This window comes from Sceloporus occidentalis, unplaced genomic scaffold (assembly GCF_023333645.1).
Source record: "Sceloporus occidentalis isolate IW3139 unplaced genomic scaffold, rSceOcc1.0.p SCAF_28, whole genome shotgun sequence".
In the NCBI taxonomy this organism is placed as follows: domain Eukaryota; kingdom Metazoa; phylum Chordata; class Lepidosauria; order Squamata; family Phrynosomatidae; genus Sceloporus; species Sceloporus occidentalis.
The window spans coordinates 6,450,865-6,478,620 of record NW_028317008.1 but is presented as its reverse complement, the minus strand read 5'-3'; the positions used below and the strand labels follow the sequence as shown (position 1 = coordinate 6,478,620).

At 40.3% G+C, this 27,756-nt stretch overlaps 1 protein-coding gene across 2 annotated transcripts; it reads left to right on the top strand.

Moving 5' to 3' along the window:
- Window positions 1-393: 393 nt before the first annotated feature.
- LOC149299752 (cyclin-dependent kinase 17-like) lies at window positions 394-25,995 on the top strand. 2 transcript variants are annotated; one of them, XM_089486064.1, is made up of 16 exons: window positions 394-514; window positions 5,294-5,458; window positions 11,406-11,539; window positions 15,012-15,137; window positions 16,199-16,255; window positions 16,541-16,655; window positions 17,121-17,215; window positions 18,157-18,219; window positions 18,902-19,025; window positions 21,023-21,143; window positions 21,619-21,716; window positions 22,366-22,471; window positions 23,763-23,805; window positions 25,336-25,426; window positions 25,578-25,655; window positions 25,958-25,995. In XM_089486064.1, the coding sequence occupies exons 1-16, from the start codon at window positions 397-399 to the stop codon at window positions 25,993-25,995; spliced, it is 1,572 nt and encodes a 523-aa protein (XP_089342190.1). In that variant the 5' UTR covers window positions 394-396. The 2 variants fall into 2 exon arrangements, with proteins under 2 accessions (XP_089342190.1, XP_089342189.1); XM_089486063.1 differs by having other exon boundaries at window positions 397-514; window positions 5,363-5,458.
- The last annotated feature ends 1,761 nt before the right edge of the window (window positions 25,996-27,756 follow it).

Sequence of the window (27,756 nt, the reverse complement as noted above, 5' to 3'; positions counted from 1 at the left end):
TATTCCACAGGTAGAGGTTGTCACTGTTAAGGGTGGACCAGCCGTTCTAGTATACGTATTGAAAGGTGAGCTAAAGGAATATGGGAGGAAGGACACTAACGTGTACGTTCATATGTGCCCTTACAGAAGTGGGTCTTCAGAGATTTTTTTGACGGACCAAAGGCAGGAGAAAGGCTGATAAGCCTTATATTAATAGATAGATATATATCATATACATGCAGTGTCTTAGGTTTTCATGCTAGGGGAAATGTTCTTGTTTAGTTCACTCTAACGTATAGATATAAGCCCTCCTTTTTAAATGTTTTTATAAACAAGCATTTCTTTGCCTTTCCAGCTATGCTAACCCCTGTCATTTGCCTTGCAGGTTTTTCTACACAGCACGCCTCTATCTGAAACATGAAGAAGTTTAAGAGAAGACTCTCGCTCACGTTGCGGGGCAGTCAGACCATAGATGAATCCCTATCGGAGCTTGCAGAGCAAATGACCATCGAGGAAAACAGCAGCAAAGACAATGGTGAGTTTGAGATCCAACTCAAACCTGCATGCAAGTGGTCATCTTTTTAGTTAAAGTAGATCAATAAGGCAGAAGGATCGTAACCCTGTGCTATGTAAAATTTCATATTAACATGTGTAATTAACTTTTTAGTGGTTGGTTCCCATCAAGGGACCAAACTTCCACCCCTTCGCTGTGGCAGGACTTCAGTACCATTTAAGTGCTGTGTAAATTGTTGGCGCTATATAAATAGGAGATGATAATAAGTTAGATAAACGAGAATGCTGTCAATGCATGTACTGTGTGCTGCAGACCCCCGCATCTCTTGTGAGAGCCGGTATTAGAGCTGGCCCTAAGTATACCGGATGTCTTCAGCTGGAGTGTGGGCAAGGAGAACAAATGCACAAGAGGAATATTGGTGAACCCTTACGTGTTAAATGACAAACTATTGTAGACGATAACAGGAGTTCTTTAGCAAAGCACAATATCTAGTACATGCTGCACCACTAATTCTAGACGTGTGACCTGAGTTCACCTTTACTTTGTATGAAAACAAGTGAAACGAAACAAAAAGCAAGAATTCAACGCATAGCCAACAAATATAATTAGTCTATCTGAGGCATAACTATTGAAGATGTCATCACATTGTATGGCCATAAATTGCTTAGCCCACCACTACGTCAAAGTACCCCAAGTTTGGCGAGTCCTATCATTTTAAATGGTTATATAGCTTACCAAGAAGCTGAATCAGTGGGACTGCATTGTATTTTAACCCATATGAGACTCTCAAGCTATTTAAAGCCTTCTCTGGACACCATTAATGAGGAACCTGTGTGGCAGGTGGGGGGATTCTCACCCCTCAGGTTTGGCCGGAACCTGCAAATATGCACAGCACAAAAGATACACAAAAATAGAGAAGTGCACAACCCAACAACAAAGCATTCTGTACAGGTTGGTAGACCTCCGTAAATGTTTGCATTCCCAGGACCTATGTTTTGAATTCTCTTTACATATGCTCATTTAGACTGGCTGTGTAACTGGCAATTTGTGGTAGCAGTCGCCTTCTTTCCGCCCATACTATACCAGACCTTGTACTTTTGTAAACATGCATCTGCTATTCAACACAGATTTTCTCATCTGTTAATAAAACCCAACATATATTGTTGATGGAAGGATTTGTAACTTCCAATCAACCCAGACATTGGACATTTCTTTTCTCTGGAGGCTTAGTTGTTTGTTAACCTAGATTAGCAGTTATTGAAAATTCTTGGTATTCCTCCCATGTTTTAGAATAACTGTAGCTTTTTGCCAAGGCTGTTCCGATTATAATGACATACAGATCTTTCTTTGTGAATTGAAAAGGAGCATTTGCACTGGCGAGATTCAGAGTGACAGAATGAGTCTCCCTGCTCGCTTGCCAACTTTCAAATGAGAGGATAGCAAAGGAATGTTATGTTTCAGCCAACGTTTTATAATTTTAATGAACACGGCTGAATGACGTTCAATGCCAGTGTCAGTGTATCAGGGAGAGCTGTTCCCTGGTAATGTTCATGCTTCTCTATAGTGATGTATTAAGAAAATGCCTTTGATAATCCAAACAAGATGTAGCGTCAATAGATACAGATGTGAACAAAAGTGCATTTTGTCTCGGATCCCGCAGTTCCGTGACTGTGTTCTGTAACGTATCTGTGCCGCTGGCGCAATTTTCTTTTTTAGATGGGTCACTTAAGACCTTCAGAGCGCACCCGCCATGGAGAAATTGACAAGGTCTCGTTCTGTAGGTGCTACATTTTTCACCAATACTTGGCCGGTAAATGTGTAGGTACAAATTCATTGAGATACACAAATATGGCTGGTGGCAGTGTTCCTGCACCTACCACATGTACAGCATTCTGGGGCAGGACAGAAGGTAGTCTGGGAGAATGGGCATGTATCTGTTTGACTGGTCCACTTGCTTTGGTGCCGATGTTGATATTTTGTTTGGTTTCTCCATGTCGTCTTTCCTTTTTGTAAAGGAAAGCACATTCCCATTTTGTTAGTGTTCCATTTCTATACTTACATGATCACTGGTTGAAAGGACTAAATTTCTGTAAAAAAAAAAAATAAAAAAAAAATGTATATGGTGCTTGTAAACCTATTAAATGTGAGGAGAAATGTCTTGGGTCCCAGCTTGAAAGGAACTGAACAATTATAGTCTTAAAACAGCAGCGTCTTTAGCAAATCAAGCAGTATTGATTGTTTGTCAGACTGAGCAGTTTTACAGAAAGCAGCTTTTTTACATTACATTTTGAAATCTACAGCTATCTACAGATACTGTTTTCATGACAGATACACTGTGTAGTGGTGACTCCTATCACTGAGTCCTGAATGTACATCCTAAGCAACTCTGTGTACTTCTGAACTTCCAACATTAGCTTGATAAGGTTACCACAGTGCTGACTTTGAGACATCCACCCAATGCACACATTAGAGCATGTCCTGGTAGTGTTGGTGGGAATCGTTGTAAGACATAACATGCATTCATCAAGGAGAAATCCTATAAACCCTTTCTACAGTACTATCTTATTTGGATCCATAGAAGATAGCAATTAGATAAACCAGGCTGCTTCACAATTGTGGAGAATTGGCCCGTATAGCCCATGGTTGGTAGAATTCAGCCATTGAACAAGTCTGTCCGTTTATGATCCAGTTAACCTACACTCCATATTCCTGACCCATAGGAAATTGATGTATAACAGTACAGCTGGCCAAAAAACATGCCTTCTGTCACTCCCTTGAGTATTTAATAAACTTTTGATTTGCCAAGATGGGAAAAACAGCCCAGCTGAGTGATGGGAAAATCTGGTTGAACCTGGAGCCCTTGGTTTACAGCACGCCTTGTGGAAGTTATAGCTGGGTCTTTATTTCGACTTTCTACACCTCGCCTTAATATAGCGAATAAACTACTGCGAAGACTGCCTCTGATTAGTGATCACTATTATTCCTGTATGGATTTTAATATTGGCATATGACACTCTCTGATACATTTCCTAGATAATCCACAATACACTTCTCAGTTCTGCACATCGTTTAAAGGCATGTTAACTGATGGACTTACTTTAAGAGGCCTGGTGGGTTAGGAGCCTAGAACTGTGTAGGCTTTGCTAACACAAGCCATATAAAGGTACCATAGAGGGGCACTTTGCATCTCCATATTGTTTTCTGATGGGATCTGTCTCCACCCTCGAAAGGCCCGCAAGCCTTCCACCTCTCTATGATACAAAATGAGCAGAACTATTAAAGCACCAAGAACCGTCACAAAGCACAAATAAAACATATTTTCCAAAGACCATTTATTTTAGTTACTAGATTAAAAATATATGTATATATTTTTTAAGTTTTTGCATAATGTTTACAGGCAGCTGTATGTTGGTCATTTTGTATACGTTCTGGCTCTGTTACTATAGGCCAAATGTAACACCCAGACTCCTTATCGTATAACCCCTTGCGATAAACAATACAATGACACTTTGTAAATCATCTAGCCGGGTGATCTGACTAATGAAAGTCTGTGGTAAAACAGGCTTTTAGCATTACCATAAAGCATCAGCTCAGTGTGGTGAGTGGGCAGGTGACGTCTCCCGGAATATCACATGACTTGCAGCAATGGCATCCTCCTGGTCTACAGATATAGTTAATTGGAACAAAATAAGATTCACATTTATCAATGCTAACCTTCATTAATGTATACAGCACTGTACCTATGCTGAAAGAGAAAATAAAGTCTTCTCCTGTAAGAAAGAGAGTGCAAGCTGATAGATTCCTGTAAATCTTGGAGATGGTGTAATGACTTTAGTATGTGTACAGACTATACCCCGGGGCAGTTTTCAAAACCCCTTAAAGCAATAGAGGTTCAGGCTAGATTTCAAGCAATACTGCAAAGCAGCTTCATTATTTTATTTGTAATCACTGTGTGAACGCTAGGTTCATGTGCTAAAGCATGTTTGGGAGTGGTGATTCTTCCATCGCTGCAAGTGTATGTAGAGTGAACCCTACGAAAGATGTTATCCTAAATGATATAGCGCCAATACGGTGTTCAGCATTCCAGTAATATTAGCAAGCTGTTACGTATGCTATGAATACCCAGATGTTGGGTTAGAGTCCTGCCCCCAATAGGACCGAATAGGTGCTCGCTATAAAAAAAAAAGCAAAAAAGCAGAGATCTAATGTATTTGGCTCTGTTTGCCTGTCTTAATGTGATCTTATTCATGTTACCAGGGCGCTGGCACCATCCCTTGCGCGTTTGTTATAATGCTTGTGTATTGGTGCCTAGGGAACACTTTCAGTGGCTAACTGAATATCCTTATTCTGTTTCTTAAATGTGTTGCTTCAAATGATTATTTTCTCTGCGATGCTATACATTCTATTGGGTGCCGAATTAGAAAGGAGCCCCCTTTCGTTTAATCTAAAGATAATGAACCACTGACTGTGTCTGACTTGGTTAGGGTTGTTCAAATGTGGAACATATCTTGTTTGATGTTTCCTTTAGAGCAAAGTGGAACTTGGGCCATTTAAGTTGTAGTTCTGTTTATCAGTATAGATCAAATGTCGGTCACTGGTTCATTGTCGTGTATATTTCTGCATGCTGTACGGTAATTTGGGGGCTTTGTAATATTTGTATCTTTACACTTATGATTGTGCATATAGTAATGCCCTTTTTCTTTTCTTTTTCTTTTTCTTTTTTTTCTCTTGGGTCTTTTGCTTCTCTTCCAATCTTTCCTTTTCTGATGGGATGAAATTGTTGGCCCTTGGGATTGGTAGAACCAATTGTGAAGAATGGCAGGCCTCCAACGTCTCACAGTATGCACTCCTTCCTCCACCAATACACAGGATCCTTCAAGAAGCCCCCACTGAGAAGACCGCACAGTGTTATAGGTGGAAGCCTCGGTTCTTTCATGGCAATGCCTAGGAATGGGAGCAGACTAGGTAATTATCCTTATTCTCTTATTCAGTTAAAGGCACATTTAAACCTCATCAAGTACAACTCATCTTGGCAAAGGAACAGGTTGTGGTACTTATTATAAAATTATTTATTTGGATTTCCACTAAGACCCACGAGTGTGTGTTGTTTGATGGGTAACGTGTGTGGTTTTAACCCGGACGCTTAGCTTGTCGATGGGTAGAAGTTCAGAGTTCAGGACTCCTGGAAATATATATATATGGGTCCAATTACTGTATACATTGAGACTGAGAAACGTATTTGTTGTCTGGACGTTGGATTATCCGTATGATAGTATACACTTTTTACACACCAAGACAACACCGGTAATGTAGCATAAACATATTCAAGCTCATTAGAGTACAAGATACTGCCTGAGAAGAAGAGCTCATCACAGATCTGTACGAAAAACTACATTGTGTATCAAGCTGTTTGCACGATAGGTAGCATTAGCGATACACACCAGTAATATTTCTCAAGCGTTAACCTGTGAGCTCTAGAAGAGTTACTGAACGTTTTATGCAAGTCGTGACTAGCGTGTGTTTAGAGGATTTCATCTGTAGAGGACTTTTGGTAAGTACAGAGAAGTGTTTTACCTATAATTCTATACATTTTCAGTGATTCACGGCACCTTTGTTTCATGGAATGTTATTTGGGTAGTGTATTTCTCTATCTTGCCCAATCCTTTAATGTGTGTCACTGGGTAAATTGGCCACTGGCGTAAGATAGCTTCATAAGGAGATTCTTTTCAAGTTTTGCAAGCCAATGAATGGTGTAAACACACAAACCATTAGTAGTGATAATTATGCCAAAGTTGTGTGTTCACCTTTCCCCTTTAAAGACCTGAGTCCAAATGGCATTCCAGAATAGAGAATACTTGTGGCCATGTGATGGATTGGAAAGAACCTTACAAATCACACCTTGCTTCACTGGTGTTTAATCAGGCAGACTTATGTTCTTACTAACAAAGTTATGAAGTCTCATAATGCACCCTATCAATACCTGATGATGCTTTCATTTAAATTGTGCTTATTTATACCAGCTTTTATGGCTGCCCATACATGTGAACATGCGGCGACATTAGCAGGTTCCTGCTTTACTCAGACACAAAGCATTAAGTTTACTTAAACAATTACTGCCAAGCTGCTGCGTTTCTGTACTCAGCAGATCTGCAGTGCTGGATGGTTCTGCATACGCAGTGAATTCAGACTGCTCTGCAAGGCATTCAGCCGACAATGTAAAAACTGTACACTTTCCAAGTCTCTACAATTACGTAAGTTTGACTAGAATGAAGCAAAAAGTCAAATACTCATTTGAACTGGTGGGTTCTTCAGTTTGAGGAAATATAAAGTAGAAAAGGAATTTGTGCCGCTTGACTTTGCCGTGTAACGCTAGGTGCAGTGAATCTATTAATACCCCCCAATTCATGTCTCTTAAATAGATACCCTTTAAGCATCCTTTACAATTCTTCTCATCTGCTAAATATCTGATATAAGCCAACATGCTGTCTTAAGATGCTGTGGATCTTGGTTATACTGGCTAAGAGGTGAAAATTCCAGTTCTGATTTGTGAAGCCACATTTTGGAGTTGATGGATGACCAGTCATCTAGCCCATTACACACAGCTATTTTTTTTCTTCCATCATCACATCCATCCAAAAAGTAGTATTGGTAGCAAAGAAGAAGAAATGAGAGGTTTCCAACAAAACGTCATCATTCACAGATTAAGTGTGAAGTGAAACACTGGAAGGGTTCCCTCCCAGCAAGCAGCAGACCTTGAGCTGTTTCATCTCTATGTGCGATAAATAGAACTGCTATAGTGTTCATCATCATCTTTACTGTCCCACCAACAACCTATAGCAAATAATTTTAAAGCAAATTTAAGGCAATTGTAGTAATTTCTATTATATGTATAAAATCCCAGGAGCCCTGGAACTTGCATATGTGCTTCTGAATTTGTACAGCCACTGCCATTGCGGGTGCAATTTAGGTTTTGGCGACATCAGAGGTCATAAATTTGGTACATTTTAATAATGTTCTTTTGTTGCAGGGTGTTATATCTATTAGCTTTAATATTATGAATATAAAAGCTGCAACTTTAGTGTGTTGTGGGCATAGCAGTGAGACATATCCTTTATTCTGTTTTGAAGAATCTTCTTAAAGTGGGTTTATTTTCTTGTTCTAGCTGCAGCTGTCCTTGTTTATTGAGCGCTCTAGACTGAAGTGGTCCTCTTTTAGTAATAAAATAACTTTCAGTGAGCAGTACAAACCCAAGTGATATGTTAGCGAAAACTTTGAGTTTGTTATTGATTCTTCCTTCATGTTTGTAATTTGTTGTGAGTGCCACTCGGAAATCAACAAAAGCCAGAAGAGCAAGCGAAGAGGATGCCTTTAAAATGTTTAACACAAGGAATGTCTCCTCATTTTACCCATACATAAGAAGTACAGGAGTAAATTTTTAAAATTCAGAAAGGATTCATTGGGAACAATTGATATTCCTGCCTCTTAGCGAAAGGGTTTATTAGATTCATACTTATTTCAGCTTTTTCTTTGAACTGATATTTTCTGTAGACCTAGAACAAGGTGGATTATGAGTATATCTGTGTTAATTTGACATACAATAGTGTGTGGACACTTCATCATCGCATGTATATGAGCTTGTTAAATCTCTTTCCAAAACCATGGGCATTAATATTGAGTTTTAAACACTGAAAAAAGCCCTCCTCCACCAAATGTTACTGTAGGCACTGCATCGAGGTAGGTGGTGCATCTGCCAAACCTAGATTTGTCTATCAGACCTCCCGATAGTCCAAAGAACACGTTTCACTGCTACTTCAGAGGCTCTTTGGAACTCCGTAGTAAGCGATGCTACAGAGTTCCTGAGCTCTTCGGTATGACCCATTCTACTGCCAATGTTTGCCAAGGAGATGGTTGCATATTGATACCTGTTAGCAATGGGTGTGACTGAAATGGCTAAACTCAATAATTAGGAGGGGTGTCCCAATACTTTTGGTCATGTGCTCTCAGGTGAGTTTACCTTATAGGTCTCTCTATTATGCGACCTTTAACATTGTTTTTTGGAGTGCTGAACTATAAAAAGTATGACTGTGAAGGCCAGGCAATCGTATCCATTGAAAAACACTTCCATACATTCTCCTATGTAAAAGAGGCAGACTCGTTTACCCTTTATTACAGTGGCCCTTTTCCCGATGACTGAAGCATCTTACTGGCATGTCTTGCTTCAAATTATCCTTAGATGCAAAGCTTTTATGGTACTGCGATCTTAAAGCTTCTTTCATTTTTGTTGAATTAGAGAAGCTCTTATTGCACTAGCGTCATTTGCATGCTTTTAGTCACTTAGCATAGACACATTAATTAAGTGTGTTTTGGGAGTAACATGCTAGTAATTGACTGTTTATACAAGCCGTTGAGCTAACATTATCTGGTACACATCAGTAGATTTGTCATACTCTGATGCCCGGCTGCTTGGATTGCTGTACCAATGAGACTAAACAATGCCTTTATATACGAAGATGTAAGCAAAGCTGACACTTTCCATCTTGAAAACTTGACATGGAAAATAAAGCATTGGAACTTAAAGAAATGGCTGTTCTTACTGAAGACTTTCTTCGTATCAGCGATGGCACCTGCTTACAAAGTAGACATGAGGCATGATCGGTCACATTGAGAGTTTTTTTTCTGGGCAGTGTATAAGCATTCATCGATTTTTTTTTTTTTTTTTTTTTTTTTTTTTTTTTTTTTTTTTTTTTTTTTTTGGGGAAGGTGTCCCTAATGATTATGTTCAGTGTGACAGGGACAATATTCTATGTACTTTAACAAACATCAAAAGTTAAAAATAATAATTTAAGCAACTTTAGGAGAAGCTGCAGTGGAAAGCTCCCTCTGTGTGTGGACATTTTCGCACCACATGGTATCATAGATAACAGACCCCATATGCAGTGTTTTTGGTGTACATGTAGTCTTTTTGCTGTTGTGGTATTCATACCATTTCAGTACCTCATTACCCTAAGAGAACAAGTCAATTGTGATTTTGTCTTAATGTAGTGCCTTGTATGTCGTTATTCTAATGAGCTATTTAATTTCAAGCTTCAGTGCCAAAATTGTGCAAAAAATGGAACACTGCCTCCCAGAGTACATATGACATTCGCTGGAAAATGATGAATTGTTTCTTGTTTTGTGATGGCTATGCCTTTCTTTATCAGCTGTTGAAAGGGTTTGTGGCTTTCCTCTTTGTAGCAGCAGTCACACAATGGATTTCTTTAGGGCCTATAGGTCTCCATTAGAGGGTATTTTGCATCTATATGTCCTGATTAGAATGGCCAGAAGGACAATGGGAAATAATTCCTTTACTACTGTATTTGCTCGATTTGTAAGACAAGGTTTTTTTCCAGAAAGAAATAATCTGAAAAAAAACAACCTTATAATAGAGGTACTTTTTTTAAAAAATTTTTGAGACCTCAGATCCATAGCCCCGCCGACTAAGCCTAGCAGCTTGTCACTCGCATGATCTCTCACGCTCTGTCACCCTTCCTTCTCCGCCGACCGTTTCCTTTTCCGCGGTTCCGCTTCTTTTCTTCTTTCTTTATCCGCTTCTCCCCGGTGTCAGCTGCCTTATCCAGGTGCTTCCGCAAAAGGCTGTAGTCACGTTCAGCAGCACAGTGACAGCCTCTCCTCTGGTCCTTCAGTCCGAAGAGAGAGAGTTGTTAAAATCCTCCCTCTCTTTTACTGACACGCTTTCACACTTTGATCTTGTGTCAGAGAAGAAAGAGAGAAACAAAGTCCATAAAAATCCACCCCAGGTTCATAAGAGCGGCCAATGCGTGATAACGGCTCTGCGCTTGTGTCTGTGTTAACCTACGTTCAGTTTGACAGCACTATCTGCGTTCTCTCTAACCTTTCACGTGATTGCACATTGTGTTTACTGGGAAGACCTGAGCTGGATAAACCTGTTTTAAAATGACACCTGTGGAGCATAGGTTTCCAACCTCGGTCCTCTCCAGGATCTTCACGTGTGATCAATTACTTAGTTATTGACAGGGCCACCCGTGTTGGAGGAGATCCTGGATGTAGCTAAAACATCAATTGGATTATGATTTTTAAATCACAGATCCGTAGGAAAACTGCTTTTGGATTTCTTTTGTACCGTTTTTGGCAGGTAACTATTGTCTACGGCATTTCTGTGTGAAGTGCCACAGTCATGCAAACAGGATAACGGGTCATTTAACAGAAATGCTCTATGCATTGTGTTCACATCGATATCCATTATCCAAGTTAAAAGCTCACAGCGTGCGTGGCATAGAGAGTGGGCTGCGTTTGGCACAATTCACGGAGTGTGTGCATTGTGTAACAACGGAATGCATTGTGTACATAGATCCACATGCGCTGATAGAAACATTATTCCAGTAAATGCATTTGTCTGCACATGTATTAGAGACTTTTGGTGCCTCTTAACTACAAAACTTTGTAGTTCGCATCACTCGCACTTTCTCCCCTTGAAAAAAAATGATGCCCTGTTTGTTTTTGACCTGTATGTGCTGTCTACAAATGTACCCATCTCTTGGCTAGTTTCAGGGTTCACCCAAGTATGACTCTCCTATGCGGTTAGCATCCTGGCCAAATCAGCAGGAATCGGGTCAAGTGGCTTATGTCATGAAAATGCTATGCAGAGCCGCCTCGCTCCTCCCCTGTTCTTTAAGGCCAGCTGTAACATGACTTTTAACTATACATACTAAAGTAACGAAATGGGTGCAAGAGGACCAGACCATTTTGTCAAATGAGTGTTCAAGGGGAGTTTGTGGTCTATATTTGCCATTGAGCACAATGGAGTAATGTATCTTGTTGGCTTTTCTGGACTGGTAAATTGATCAGTTATTGCAATTTGGCATAGATAATTTTAGCAATGCTTCTGTTTCAGATATAGTACACGAAAACCTTAAAATGGGATCAGATGGTGAAAGTGACCAAGCATCTGGGACCTCATCAGACGAAGTTCAGTCACCAACAGGTGTATGCCTACGGAATCGAATGCATCGGCGGATTTCAATGGAGGTAGCGTGCATGTCTAACAGTATATTTACACATTTTTTACTGCACACGAATGAGCTGGAAATTAAGACTTCTATTTCGTTTAACTCATTTGCCTCTATGGAAAGCAGGAAGTGTAAGAAGGAAGCATACTTCCCGCACATGCTCGGTAGCACTCAAGTTACAGCCAATGGCGGCGAGCCCCAATTGGAAAGAATGGGAGTAGCAGCAGCACCCTGTAGCATGTATGTTTGTAAAATGTCGGTGTCCATGGAGTGCACAAAATCTCTAAAGTAAAATGGGAGTTCTTCTGAGCGTAGATCCAGGGCAGGGGGTGTCATACTTGTGACACGAGCTGGTAAAACGCTGTCTGATGTATGGAGAATTGTAGTACTCCTGCGTGGTTGTGGTGTCAATGTATGGTTTGGGATTCAGCTGCCTGAACTAAATGGATGTATGTGTATATATATATGTGTGTGTGTATATATATGAAAGAGAATATGAGTAGCACAATGATGTCCTGATGTTTGCATGTGACTTCTGCACTTGTGAGTACATCTCTGTCCATTCCAGCACCTTTTAGAAGAGGTTAATTAGCACAATTCTCCCTTTTATATGAATTAATGAGGATCTCCCATTGTCAATGACACTGTGGATTTATTCCCACTTCAAATGGTTGCTTGGCCTAGTTCTTTATAAACCGTGAATGTTGAGATAATGTATTGGGAAAGCTTTGTGTGCACGGCTTAACTCGGCTTGCTGTGTGTCAGATTCTGAAAGATGCCTAATAATTCTCCGGTTCCTTATGTGTCATCAGATATACCTTGTTTAATAATGGAGTGTTACAGTCATTTTAAGTTTCTTACCACCATATAGTGTTTACAGCAGGGAAGACCCACTTGTCTTACCTAAATAATTCCAAATAATGGTGCTTACGGGTTAAAATGTATAGATTAAAAAAAAGTGTATCATTGGGAAAGGTATCTCAAACTTGTGCTATCCTCTCAGAATATACTTTATTTAAATGTTTTTAATTAGCCCAATTATGAGATTTAACCGTGTGTGCCTCCTCTGTAATCTATCATGTACTGTCACCTACACAAATTGGCCTGGCCTCCCCAGGGGTGAAAACATGTGCCAGCGCCCCCGCTTTTGGAGCTATCTCCAAAGCGCTGATACTGATTCTGTATTTGCGGTTTTCAAATATACATTGAAATAGTTTGCAAGCTGCGAGGTATGTCTGTTTTTCTTGCATCAACCCCTTTAGGAGGATAAGCTAGTGTACGGGAGACGGTTCAGTGGGCTGTTTTGGGGGTTTGTGACCCTACAATAAACATTTGAAGGAACTGTGTACATTTTTTACTTAATGTTTGGGGAACCTGCGCCTGTGAAGGACAAATATTTAAAGATCCTTAGAGTTTTATTTAAAACATATTTTTTTTTTTCCCCCTAACAGATGGCTTTTGTGCGTTTGATTTACAGCGGGTTTTCAGACTGCGCATTATAGAGCTGTTTAGAGGTGCGGGCTATCCGTTTACCCCAGAGCAGAGTAAACCCACGCTCCGATGCGTACTCTTTCTACCCCCGCCCTAGAGGCTAGGTGAAAATTTTGGTCTTTCGATCATTTGTTTAGTAGCCCTTCTGTTCCAACTGAATGGCATCATATATATCGCATACCTTATTAGCTGTAGTGTATGTAAAAACTCCCTGATGTATAGCTAAGAGTAGTTAATACAGCATGGACGACCTTAATGAAACGGCTTCTGCCGTGCCTGTGTGTGTGTGTATATATATATATATATATATATATATATATATATATATGTGTGTATATATATATATGTGTATATATATATATATGTATATATGTGTGTATATATATATTGGGTGATTCCTGGCTCAGGCTGTGCAATGCCTCCTTGGAAAAACACCGCTCCCTGCTGGAACATCGTTTGTCTTTCAAGTGCTTCTCTAATTGGGTCATGATCTCATTTTGTCTTTGCTCATATTTCATAACAATCAAGATCTATTTCATGCTCGTCTTCCTATAATACAGTGCTGCCAGAAGAAGCTAAGGGCATTTCGTTCAGGTTTTTTTCTCTCGGCTGCCTTCACTTTAAACCATTATTAAATAAACATTATGTCACGGCAGCCACATACCTTAAACCTCTTCAGAAAATCAGGGTTTCTTATAATCCAATTTCAGTTTTATGGGTATATGTGTAATGTTCAGCGCAGGTACAGTTAATATTTCCTATAGGGATCCTCGGTATAATGAGTCATTTAAAGTCCTTGCGGCTGACAAATTGTCTCTTCGATGTACATACATATTGGAGAAGCCTGTGATTGGAGCGGATGGTATAGAACTCGTGTTTAGCATGTAAATCGGTATTATTCAGCCTGTTGACCGTTAAATGTGTATTTGAGCCGGCATTCTCCTGCCTGGGAGAACAACGGTTCCCTCTGTTTTGGATATTCCCAGATGCGTTGTGACATGTGAAACATGCGTCTGAATGTTTGACGTACCCCTGCAGCTCTCTGCCGTGTACGAGCGCAGTGCTGGGAAATGGTGATCCCCAATTAAGGGTGATGGAGGGGGTCGTGCAGGTTAACTGGGGTGCCGGTGTCAGTATGGAGAAAATACATCTCCCCTCCCCAATCCGCCATAGAGGAAATCTGCATGCAATCAGTGGTGTAATACAGTAGAATACTAAATAAATGTCACTCCAATCATACATTTTCTATTTTGTTGTAGAATATGTATTCTATCGTCTGTATGCCCGCGTAACGCTTGTAACACCTGGCACAGTAGAAGTCTCTGCTTGAGGTTTATATGCAGCGGATTGAACGGGTGCAGCAGATGCCAGGCTAATTCAAGATCTGTATCAAAGTATTTTGTGCGCTTTAATACACGGCTTAGGCTTTCTCCAAGGTCTGCACGTGGAAAAGAGCATCTCTGCTTTCCATCTGCAGGCGCGGATTATTGTGCGAAGAAATCAGAGCCCAGCCGTTTCAGCCATGAGTTTAAAGGGACGCTCCATCCATCATATGCACTTAAATGCATAGGGGAGCTTAGCGGACCCATCCACTTTGCAAATGCTTTTTGTTTTATTTTAATTCTTCTACATTTTAAAGAATGCATGTTTGAAGTAAAAAGTACTTTATTGTGTCTGATTTGGAAAGACTGAGGTGTTAAACTGTCCCTGAACACCCCGATTATACCCTGTTACATAGTAGTTTATTTCATATGGCTCATTCACTGTGGAAAGGTTGAACAGCACTTACCAAAGGTACGCAAACTAAAAAGCTTTCTTCACAATATTTTTATTATTTGTTTAGTGCAACAAACTGCCTTATAACCGCAGTGTAGAAACGGGTAAGTGATTTCTGTTATGGTGTAATGAGGTGTGCATAACAAAAAAAATAAAAATACAGTATCCATCATAAATCTAATGTTTTATTATGCTAATCTATGAATGTTTTGTTTTTTCTCTAGGACTTGAATAAACGGCTGTCACTTCCAGCAGACATTAGGATACCAGATGGATATTTAGAAAAGCTACAAATCAACAGCCCTCCCTTTGATCAACCCATGAGTAGGAGATCGAGAAGGGCATCATTGGTGAGAACATATAGGGATTAGCGGAACCTTCCAGAAAAAAAAAAAAACAAATGGCTAAATCTAGAATTCTAATGTCAGTTTGTGGCTATTTCTTGCTGGAAGTGTTGGTTCATAATTCTCAATAGATGTATGTAACAGATATTTGTTGCAGCTAAATGAAATTAATGGTTTGATCCCCCAGCTTAACATGGGGCATTTGGGTTTTGGGGTGAAACGGCATCAAATTCCCCCCCCCTTTCAGTTTTTGCTACTTTATCTAATACATTGTCAGCATATTAATCGACATGCTTCATTACCTCATTCTATGCTCTTATGTCATTAGCGTGTAAAGATGTCTTTCATGCTACCGGGGTTTTACAAGTGGCTTGTGAAGTGGGCGGCTTGCTAATGTAGTTTAAGGACTAGGCACACTTGATCTTAGGTGTCCTTTTCCATTGAATAACGTGTCAGCAGCCCTGTCCCCTGTCTGGAGGTACCTGCCTCCACCTGTACCTGCCAACTCTAGTGGGGAAAGTGGCCTATATTAATGTTCTTCTGTTAGATCATTACGATTGGTTATTGCTAGCGGGCTGTAACTGGTAGCCCATACCTACCTTATGGTCTGTCTAGGCCAACCTGGTAAAATGAACCTGGTTGGCCTACACCACAAATGCCGTAACTAGACAGCATTCACCCCAATGGCCCAGTATAATCCTCGGTGTAACAGGATTTTTGGAAGAACACACTTAAAACATTAACTTGCTTATAAAGCAAGTTATTTATATATATGGTATGTATATATGCCATTACTGTTACAAGAATAGTATATGCAGAGCAAGAGTTCACATCGCTACTATACCGTACTTGGTCAAGGGAAGGTGGATGGAATATGAACTTGTTTGATTCTTCATCAAAAAAAGTCTCCCAGTGTTACAAAGAGTCCAAAATATTTTTTTACTCTATCATATGAAAGCCAATTACTAGTCTTTTGAAACATATTTCGGGCCAAGCAACTGTGTGGGAAACACTGCTGTAATATCTATACCGCCATGTAACTTGCGCTATTTTCTTCTCCTAAACAGTCAGAAATTGGCTTTGGGAAAATGGAAACGTACGTCAAGTTGGAAAAGCTTGGAGAGGTATTTTCCATTCTATATTCCATTTGTGTTTCTGTAGGATGTTCCTAAGTAGAGAGGGATCATCTTAAACTAGGTATCAAGTGCTGTAAATGTTTCATTGAAATAGATATTTTCTTTACCCAGAACCTTTTTCGTAAAACCAGTACTTGCATGACAAAGTTGTGATGACACATACAATGTACAGGTCGTAGGAGTGTAGGAGAACCCTATACAGCGGCTGCTATTAATGGGATCTACCGTGTTTATACACTAATCGGTGTGAATGTGTTTTGGTTTTTTTTACAGGGCACTTATGCGACGGTGTTTAAAGGAAGAAGTAAATTAACGGAGAACCTTGTAGCGCTGAAAGAAATCCGTTTGGAGCATGAAGAAGGAGCCCCGTGCACAGCTATCAGAGAAGGTAACCCTTCACGTGTGTCGCACAACCTCATACTTGACATGTTTGTCGATGGTTTTTTTTTTGTTGGTTTTTTTTAGGACAGCGGGAGGAATAGGTATCATGGATCTGAAAGCGATAGCAGTATTTTATGTAGTAAATTGAATTATGTTTAAAATCCGGTGAAAACGGTTAATGTAGCTAAATATTAAAAAGTCACACTTTGGTTTCCGGATTTGACCAGTATAGTCTGTTTCTCAGTTGATGTTTGTGCCGTCTCTGCGGTTAACGTTTATATACCAGGCCATGGTTTCATGCTTCAGCAGTGGTCTGCGTGGAGCATCTGCCGCCCCGCTTCCAAATCCCCCCTCTGCGGGAAGATAAAGCTGGATTAGGTGCTTAACAAAAGGAAGTGTGAATGTGTAATGTGATAAGTGTTCGTTGAAAGCCTATGTCGGAGATTAATTTGTCTTATCTGCTTTTCTGCAGTATCGCTATTAAAGGACCTGAAGCATGCAAACATTGTCACTTTGCATGACATTGTACACACGGACAAGTCGCTCACGCTGGTGTTTGAATATCTGGTATGTACCTGATGACTGCAGTGATGGATAATACACTCTTACAACAATTCATTCCCTTTATCCTAGTTTAGTGATTGGTTATGAATGCTGCTTGTCTTCATATTCATCTTCAAACAAGTCTTTGCTGCTACGATTGGAAAGCGTCTTACATAAACAAGGCATTAAATTGTTAATGTGCCCCGTATGCACGGCACTAGTGAGGGGACAGAATCGACTAACCCGACAGACCGGTGGCTTTGACACACTTTTCCAATACCCAGGCGGATTATGTAAAGAGAATTGGCTGTTGCTGGGGAGGAGAGAGTCTTTTTAAGAATGTTTCCACCCCGCTCCCAAGTCCACGTTAACATGTAATGATTGGATTTATTTTTGTTAATTAACAGGCAAAAAGCCGTTAATTTGACAAAATTCCAGCACTTGGCACTTTTATTGCCTGATAAGCTCACGTGAGATCAGATGAGTGAGAATTTCACTCTGTATAAATCTTTTCTTCGTCCTCACGCTTTTTTATTTTTTTTTATCTGGTCGCATAATAAATTCAGATTACCCCTTACTGTTAGCAAATAGACCCACCAAGGTGACGATCATAAGAGCATCCATGTGCAAAAACTGAAATCACTGAAACACTGCACTGGACTTTTTTTGTAGTTATTGGTATTCCTTCACAACCTGAAGTACCTCTGGTCAGCACTTAGATGGTTGTGAAGTATATTGTGCTGCTGACTCCCTGGGACACATGCCGATAATAGACCTTTAATATCACTTCCCCAGTAGATCACAGCTCTGCGGCTCTCACACTCCTTAAACTCCCATCATCCTCAACAAGAGCTGCAGCCCAGATTGTATTCTGCGATTAAGTCAAGTATTTAATAGCCAGAGTGGTTGAAATATACCTACAGAAGCTTGGGTACTCATCAATGTTCTTTTTTTGTTCCCCCAAGGATAAAGATTTAAAGCAGTATATGGATGACTGTGGGAATATCATGAGTATACACAATGTAAAGGTAGGTGCCAAGATGCTACAAAGCTTAGTGTCCCATACAGACCCAGCAAGCTTTCCTGATTCTGTGCCACTTTTGGTCAGTAAGTGTGCGGATGTGAGGGATGGTCTCTTTGGACCCCCTGGAACTCTTGCAGAATCCAGAGCTGGAGTTGGCTGGTAGTAAGTATACTACTTGCGTGCCTTGGCTAGCCGGCAGGTATGTTCAGTTGAACATGTCATCTGCTCGCTTAGGAGCCCTGGAGGTAAGAGGAAAGAAGCAAACACGTGGGGAGATTCTGCCGAAAATGTAAAGCGGTCACGTGCATCAAAGTGCGTATGTTTGCCCGAGTGCCCTTGACAGTGCCCTTGCTTTATTAAGTGGTATCTTTTTTGGGGTTTTAGCCTTCTTTAATGTTTTACTCAGGGCAGGATTCCAATTTGTCATAATCATTTAAAAAAATGAAAAGGGTATCGGTCACAGCACTGGTATTGAAACGTGGTGTATCTTACGTGTTGGACAGCACTGGCCCCTTCAAATGCCCTGATAAATCCTTTTCGGTAATAATTACCATTTTCCCTTCGCTTATTAACCCCCCCATGCATTAATGCCGCCACAGTTGGAGCGCATCTCCTGGAGGGTTTTTGTTTTTACATGTTGATTTTTTTTGCTTTATTTCGTATAATTTTCCTGTGTTCTGTTTTAGATATTTTTGTATCAGATTCTGCGGGGCCTGGCATACTGTCACAAGCGAAAAGTACTTCACAGGGACTTGAAGCCACAAAATCTGCTCATCAACGAGAAAGGGGAATTGAAACTAGCTGATTTTGGTATGTATGGGGGACTCGCATTTCAGTTCATTGGGCAGTATGTCTTAAATTAATATGTTTATATAGCTATAGGCAAGAGAGGTAAAGCTGGTGTACATTGTTTTTTAGTTGCAAGTGATATGTTTGACTTCTATTTGCACGAAGGCAGATAAATCTAGCGGCAGATATCACCTCTCCCCTTTCACTCCATCTGTGCTAGTATTACTTCTTTTCTGTAACATTTGGAAGAATAGATTTTCTTTTTCAATGTTGATTGACTGATTAGAGTAAGTTCTGACTCTAGCTAACAGACTGCACCACACAGACACAAAACACCCCCGTTTGTAGCCCAGTATTTGATACGTTTTTGTACTTCATCTTTTAATATTGGGGCTAACCACAATAAGTTAAAAATATCTTCTGTACAGTTTTTGGCTTTACTCGTCTTGACAGTCATCTGCTTCTAATCTGGGATCATCCGAGACTCCGGAGCAGTTCATGTAGAAAGTAAGCCCTTGGACAAACATTTTTAATGCACAACAGTGCGTGAGGGTGCTTAGATTACGATGAAATGGACTGTAACTATAGATATTATCACAGGTGATTGGGCTTGACACAGACAGCTTTAAATTGCTGTCAGACGCTGCAGTTACATAATACTAATGACAGACGTTGAGTGTGATTTGCTGAAATGAAGTATGTTGTATCTTGTATTGTCCTTTCCACTAATTCTTTTCAGTCGAGTGGACTAAAATTACACCGTAAAATAACTGTAAATGTGCCCTTTGCGTTACAGGATCACACAGTACTCTAACATCTGCAGTAGCCTTTCTGCTTTGTTGCAAATGTGGGCCGTAGCAATGTTTAGGCAATATGATAGAACAGGATGACTCTGGTTTGACGTGCTGGTTAGTCAAACATGCGGCCTTCATATGTGTAATAATTATTGCCCTGAGTATCTGCAGTCCTCTCTCTCCTCTGCCAAGGTCAGTGCCCACCATCAGAGGAGCAATGGGCAAACGTGGTTCATGGCGGAGGAGCTAGGTTTAAACTTTAAACCGTTGCTCTCCAAGAACATAAGAGTTTGCCAAAAACCACCTGGATGTTCCTCAAGCATCCTAGAACGATGCTAGATGGGCACAGAAGTGGAACATTTGAGTAACATACTCTCTTGTTTTGTTTGCCAAAAAGTAAATACTGCCTGCCATGTTGGAAAAAAAATCAAAATAACCCATTGCAGCAGTAGTATCCTTGTTTATTGATATGTTGCTGCATCAGAACGTGGACATCTTACAATCAATGACAGAAACACGAATCTACACTTTTGTATTCATTTTTTCAAGCAGATTGTGAGCATATTCAATAGTTTAGGAAGCAGACATTAGGCCTAGTAAATGTCCAGACCATGACCCCATCGAGGTATTGTGGCATCATCTGAAATAATAATAATAAAAAAAAAAAATCACCAAGATAAAGTATGTGTGCATGGCATAGCTGTTCCACAGCACGGTCGGTAACTACAGGACATGCTTGATTGCAGTTATTGCTGTTGAACGTGGCATAATCACAGTCGAAGGAGTGGCTGCTTTTTCACACCAGGACATGTTAGTTCCTTTACTAACTAAAAAGTGATATCTGTGTCAACATAGGTTTCTTCGCTCCAGTTCCTGTCTGATCTCAGGTTTTGCTTGAAGGTTTAATAGCCAACAGTTTCAGCACTGGGTAGGAACTGGTACATAGTAATATATATATATATATGTGTCCATCACTGCTGCAGCAGCCGCTGGCTCCGTTTTTCACATTGGCAGTTGCTCTGTTTAATACTCGCCTGCATCAAAGCAAAGATTTCCTTTTTAAAACAAGCTTAAAAACTTTGCTCATGCCTGCCCTGGAGCACTTTGAATATGCAATCTGTGCTCCTGGATCTCCACTCCTGCTCTTCCTGTTTCATCGAGAGCAGTTTTGTGTTGTTATGAAATTATATATAGCATGTTAATCTGTTTACTTTTCCCTTTCAGGCTTGGCCAGAGCAAAGTCGGTTCCCACAAAAACCTACTCGAATGAGGTCGTAACACTATGGTACAGGCCTCCAGATGTCCTCCTGGGCTCTTCTGAATACTCAACGCAAATTGATATGTGGTAAATAATTCATATATAACTTATATGCATGTGTGTATATTTTACTTGTACCAGCAAAAGGGAGGGGCCTAGCGCTCCTCCGATATGTTAGTAAAAAATGGGATTCCTAGAATATTACTATATGGTGAATACTGGTAGATGTGAAAATGTGTTTCCAATGAGCTGTAAGCGTATGAAATAGGAAAGTATTCACAGGGCACACAATACTACAGTGCCATCTAGTGGTAGCAGCATGGCATACATTTTTTGCTGCGGCAGCTACTTTGTCTATCGAGTAATATTAAGAAAATGGATTCTTGGGTAGCAAACCAATGAAATATTATGAATAAATATTTCACTGGTAGTTTGGTTTATTCCTCCAGGAAATTCCTAATATTTGGGTTGTCATAATGCTTACATTCTTTAGGGCATTGTAATGTCAAAACACACAAACTTCTAAAATATGAGTTAACATTTTTTTCTCTCTCCCCAATAGGGGTGTTGGCTGTATATTTTTTGAAATGGCTTCAGGAAGACCTTTGTTTCCTGGGTCCACGGTGGAAGATGAGCTTCATTTAATTTTCAGACTCCTAGGTAAATAGTGTAGATGTGATCGGGATTTACAAGTTGGTTACCTCTGCAGTTGCGCAGTCTCCCCATGCAGGGCACAACACTTGTTACATGAGCTTCATGTCTGCATGTATACCTGGTCTGCCAGAACCCAGCTAGTGACACGGTTGTACAGAGGTACAGAAACGTGCTGTTGCATGTTTTATACATAAGAAATAGACATATATGTATGTATATTTGCATATATGTATGTATATGTATTCAGGATTGAACCCCGTTACAGCCTTGTCCTTACTATTAGTGGTCTAGTCTGCCATATCATACAGGCATTTTGATGTGCATGTAGTGGCTCCAGGTCTTCAGTCCTTTAATGTTAACACCTTTCAGTCTGGGAAGGAACTTGGTCAAGTAGTAAACAAGCGTAAGGTCTTAGCTGACCTAGGACTTACTCTCTCAGACCTTAGGATATGTGCAGCCACTAGCTGTTATCTTGCTGCTGATTATGTACACATCACCTCTCACAGCTGTGTAAAGTCTCTTTGCATCCACATGGGTAATATAAGCTGCTTTATACAGTGCAGATAGGCAACTTCAGCTCTAAACATTTCTTACCACCTCCACTACCCTATTGGAAAGAGAACTTGGTTCAATATTCCCTATTTGTCTCATTTAGGCACTGCAACTGAGGAAACATGGCCGGGCATTTTGTCAAATGATGAATTCCGAAACTACAATTTTCCCAAATACAAGCCTCAGCCTCTGATCAATCACGCACCAAGGTATTGAGTCCCCTCTGAAGGACAGGGTTCTGCTGTGCTGTATTGCCCAGTAAAGAAACCTGTCTTATGTGTGACGCATTGGCCCATTTGTAGATTTCATGTGATCCAATGTCTCTGCTGGACTTTATGTATTTCTGTACGTTAACAGCATTGCTCTGCTACTCTGTGCATCTCGTAACACATGAAGTTATGCTCTGGTAACAAAACAGCCTTTTTCAGTTCACATGTGTCACCGTGAAACCTCTGCCGCCTGTGGTACACTGGTGGGTTATTTAAGACCATTTTCTTTATGCAGCTAGAAGTTTTGCTAAATCTGGCGTAGTCTGTCAGTAGGTTTTATGCATCTTTATGTATACAGGGTCAAATAAGAACGAAACTTGACATTCATACACGTTACCTAAAGAAATTTGACAGTGGCCCTGTCACCATAATGAAGAGTATCTCCATCTGAAGTATTTTACTGGTTGCTACTTTTCACACTTTGCACTAAAATCACACCTTATATGTAACCCTCGCTATATTTTGCTGCCAAGCGCCTCTTTTCTGCATGTCCCGGTGCCCTAGCGTGTCTACCCACAGACAAGGGGATAAATCATCTATGCACAGCAAGCGCCTGTGCTTTTTGCAGTGGTGTACGGAGTTTCTTCATGGGAAGAATTTAGTGTTTAGTCTTTACGTTGGGTAGACTTTAGTGTTTAGTATGTTGGGTAGACTTTAGTGTTTAGTACGTTGGGTAGACTTTAGTGTTTAGTACGTTGGGTAGACTTTAGTGTTTAGTATGTTGGGTAGACTTTAGTGTTTAGTATGTTGACGCTGTTGAGTGTCACTATGTTTCCCCAGTAAGCATAGTCTTGAGGCTGTTTAATGGGGTAACCACTGTTTAAATACCCTATTAATGATATGTGTTAAGCAAATTACTGGAAGCTCTTAGATATGTTTTCTCATATGCAAACTTGCCCAGTAACAAAGCGGCAGGCCTACGTGACGAGTAAAGCATGTTAATGGCGTGCGCATTTTTGAGATCCTCTCTGTGCCGGTGCGCTTGCTGTGTTTACCGTACTTTCTGCAAACACGTCTAATAACTATCATTATAACTATTATAATCTAATAACTACCATTGGAAAGCATTGTACTGCTGGCAAAACAGGAGCTGCATTGATAGGATTTCTTCAAATCAAACGCAAAATATTTTTGTGAGAAATATTAAATCCGCAGTATTAAGTCATTCAGAGCAAATGTAAGCCGTTTTGTATCAATGATGTATTCATCTAATCACTCATATTTCTTTTAGGTTAGACTCTGAAGGAATCGAGCTATTAACAAAGTTTCTTCAGGTAAGAGATTACACCCATAGAATACCAGCAGATTCTGCAGGGCTATTAGAATAAGAGAGGATACAACATTAACAGCATAGAACATATTAAGACATACATGCAGAAGGAGGCTAGATGAATTTGTAATTCGTAATGTTTATGCAGTGAACACAAAGCGAGTGTCAATGGAGTAAGACGGCTTGGAGGCCATTTTGAATGTAATAGTGTCATGGTAGCCTATACTTTTTCAGTTGTTGCTCTACTACCCTGTCCAAGATGCTAAGCGATCTCGTGCCCAGCAAGATTCTAGCTGTGGCTCATAATTTTAGTTCAATAGGAGGGCTGGAATCTTTTCATGTGCAAATATAATCCATTTGGCCTAGCTTATGTTTCCCTTATTACCTTCTATCTCCTGTGAAACCGCACCGTTTATCTGGCCCTTAAGCCTTGGCTTGTTTTTTTGTTCAGGACAGCTGTACTGCCTATCCCATGCATGCGTGTATTACAGGGCTCGACAAATCCCAGGTCGCCATGGCGACAGAATTTTGTCCTGGCACCTAGGTGTTTGTCAGCCTGTTACAGCCACAAAAAATGTACACGCGGGGGTGCTGCTGTCTTCCCAGGAGTCTGGGCAGACAGCACAGCCACTCAGAGCCCGCCACCGAGCCTGAGATCACTCCCACAGAGTGATCCTGTAGGCTGAAAACGCGGTTGCAGGAAAACCAGCAATCGCGTTTTCAGCTGCCACAGGCAGCTTCAGGGAAGGTGGCTGAGTGTTGATTGGGTCCCCACACAAAGTGCAGCGTTAACCCCCTTCAATGTCGTGATCGCGGCATTTTAGGGGTTAATTCCCGTTTTGTACGAGGACCTGCTGCTGGTGGTCTGCCTGGAAGCCCAGGCAGACCAGCAACAACAAAAACGAGCCCCCACAAGCCCTTTGACTCCTGTAGGCATGGAAGCCTACAGCAGTCATCAGAGACTCCCCCCTGCAATGGCTGGTCTATAGACCAGCAATTGCGTCCCAGCTGCCAGAGGCAGCTTCAGGGACAGGGGGAGAGGGTTCTTCGGTCTCCACATTAGTGTGGGGACCTGACACAACACCCCCCCTGCTGCCTGATCGCTCCATGAGAGCGACAGTGCAGCGTTAACCCCTTCAGTGCCACAATTGTGTATGACACATTCGTGGCATTGCAGGGGTTAACATTTGTCCCCACAAGCTTGTGGGGACTAAATATCAGTCAATGCTGTGCTCCAATGGAACATCAGCATTGAAAGAGTAAAAAATAAATAATAATATTTTTTTTTTTTTTTAAAACAGCACTGACCTGAAAGTCCAGGGTGCTTCCAGGTCAAATGCTGTGAGTTTAGTAAGTGGGCTGATGATGATCAGATCACTCCTGACCAACTGTTGGTTTTAAAAAAATAAATAAATCCTGGCTCCTAACTTTTTAGGTCCGATGTGTAGCTACATTGTGGTTTGTTTTGGCAGCACATGGAAGAAAAAGCACATCACAATTTCGAATGGTTTAACTTTTTTTTCGTAATTTGCAGTACGAATCTAAAAAGAGGATTTCTGCAGAAGATGCCATGAAACATGCTTACTTCCGAAGTCTTGGCACAAAAATACACAGCTTGCCGGAAAGTAAGACCAAAACGCATGAATATTTTCAGCTAACATGTCTTCTATGTAGACATGTTAAATTACCAATCAAATTGGTACCATTTTTGGTATTAAAATCACCGTTTTTGTGTGTGTGTATATGTGTATATATATATTTTTATTTTTTTTGTAGATATCTCTATATTCAGTCTTATGGATATCCAATTACAAAAAGATCCTGGTTTTCGAAATTCCTCCTATTCAGAGACAGGTACGTGATCTGCATTTGAACAATACAGACAATTATTTACAATATTTAGCTTCTTCACATGCTGGATCTGTGTTGCTGGTGATCATGGCTTCTTAAATTATATGTACTGTATATGGGTGCCTTATTTTACTCTTTCTCCTTCACAGCATATGGGGAATTATGCTGATGGGGCATAAAATTTAAAGGACTACTATCCTATGCATTTGTTGTAAATAATGTCTAGAATGTCTTATGATTATAACCACCAGGCAATGCTTGCTGCTTCAGCTTCTTAACATATATTTTGTTTCTTTTTTTCTCAGGACATGGAAAGAACAGAAGACAAAGCATGCTCTTCTAAGATTTTCTTTCCTATCTTGTGGTTTTTGTACCAATATCAGATACTTTGGTGGAAAATGATCACTTCTGGTGGACTCCTGGACTCATGTCTACCTACCAGCGGAGTTGTTTATTTCAGGCCTGCAGATTTTTTTTATATTTGTTGTCACAGTGTGACAAATACTGTACAGATTGTTCTTAAGGTCTCCACTGCTGTTTTAGCTGGTAGGTTACGGCTGTCGGCTGCAGTTCTCATGCGGGACTGAGACATAATGCGTTATTTATTGCGGAATCGTTGCTGCTAAATGACTACTGTCTGAATATTTACCATAACAGTCAAATGCCTGAAGAAGTTGCGGTGGCTTTATAATCTGTGAATGCATTGTTTTTTTGTTCACTCGGTTAGTTTGAGAATAATTTGCCCATGTTAAATTTAGCAAAAAATATATAATTCAGTAATCCAACCAGCAAAAATATTTCTTAATTTTTCCAGGTCACCAGCAAAGTGCTTTCCAAGTCGCAGATATAACAACCTCCCCACTGACCATTTATTAGAAGCTCCGATGATGCCTGGAACCACAAAGTGCCAATGGCACTTAAATTAAAGCTCTCTTGATTATACAAGTACACTCATGTGAGACCGGTGTGTCTTTCAAGGATATTTACATCCATGTTTTTATTACTAATATAATTTAAAAAATGACCGGTTTCCTCCATTTTTTTCTTCATTGAGGGGGAATAGGATAGTGACACAAGAATTGATAACTAATCTTAATTACTTGAATGAAACACGTTTATAAAGTCTGATGGTTTATATCAGTATTACGTAAAACTATAAGCGAATACCCACGTTAAGCTTCTTATAATGCACGTTTCACGTTAACCGGAATAACCACGGTGATGACAAGTACTACAAGATCAAAGCAGTGAGAAGCCGCTCCAGTTTCCAACCCTGTTCTTGGATCTTCCGTGCTAAAGTTGGCATTGGTTAGGCTTCTTTCGCTCGGCTGTATGCTATGAGCTTACAAAATCCCGGTCTCCTATAGGCACCCCTTGGCGTTCAGCTGCTGTAGCGTGACAGTCGCTGGCAGGGCATCATGGGGCTTGTAGTCCACGATTGCTTCTCAATTGCACTCTTAGACTTCTATACGAAAAGGCAGTAGTAATGGATTCTCTAAAGGTTTTCACTCCAATGTGAATAGCACATAGTAACACCGGGCCTGCACCCGCTGTGCAGCATTAACCTGATGTAACCTATAAGCATTCCAGTGAATATGCAATAATACAAACATTTTTCCTTTCCGCCAACATCTTCGTAAAAAAGAGTAAAATAGCTAAGTGGCTGCGTTTTTTATTGGCCAAAAAGTTCCCCCTTTTGTAATTTGTTTCCTTTGAACGTAATAAAGTTGTAGAATGAGCCCTTTTATAAATAGATATGCAGCGCTCATTCAAAAGGTAAACTTTTGAGTTCATCTTTATTTTCACGTACTTTAGAAGGAAATGTGAAAGTCCGCTTAGCACAAAACAAAACGATCCCCCCCTTTTACTGTATTCCCTCCATTTTATGTAAGACGGATCTATAATAAACTTTTTTTTATTATTATTATTTTCTTTTCCTATGTCTTGAAAGTAAATCTGTTGCTTTAACTTTCAGCATTTCTGTGACGTTAGCGTCAGTGTGCAGCGTTTTTCCAGCTGCCGTTGGCGATGAAGTGGAGATGTTAATGAAAGTAAACTTGCTGGTGGCAACAGAAGTTATTTCTGAAGTATTTGAGCTCGCCTA

Coding starts and splice junctions, on each gene's coding strand:
- LOC149299752 (XM_089486064.1), top strand. CDS start 397: ATGAAGAAGTTTAAGAGAAGACTCTCGCTCACGTTGCGGGGCAGTCAG. Junction 16,656..17,120: donor GTGCACAGCTATCAGAGAAG/GTAACCCTTCAC, acceptor GCTTTTCTGCAG/TATCGCTATTAAAGGACCTG. Junction 25,656..25,957: donor TTCCTCCTATTCAGAGACAG/GTACGTGATCTG, acceptor TTTTTTTCTCAG/GACATGGAAAGAACAGAAGA.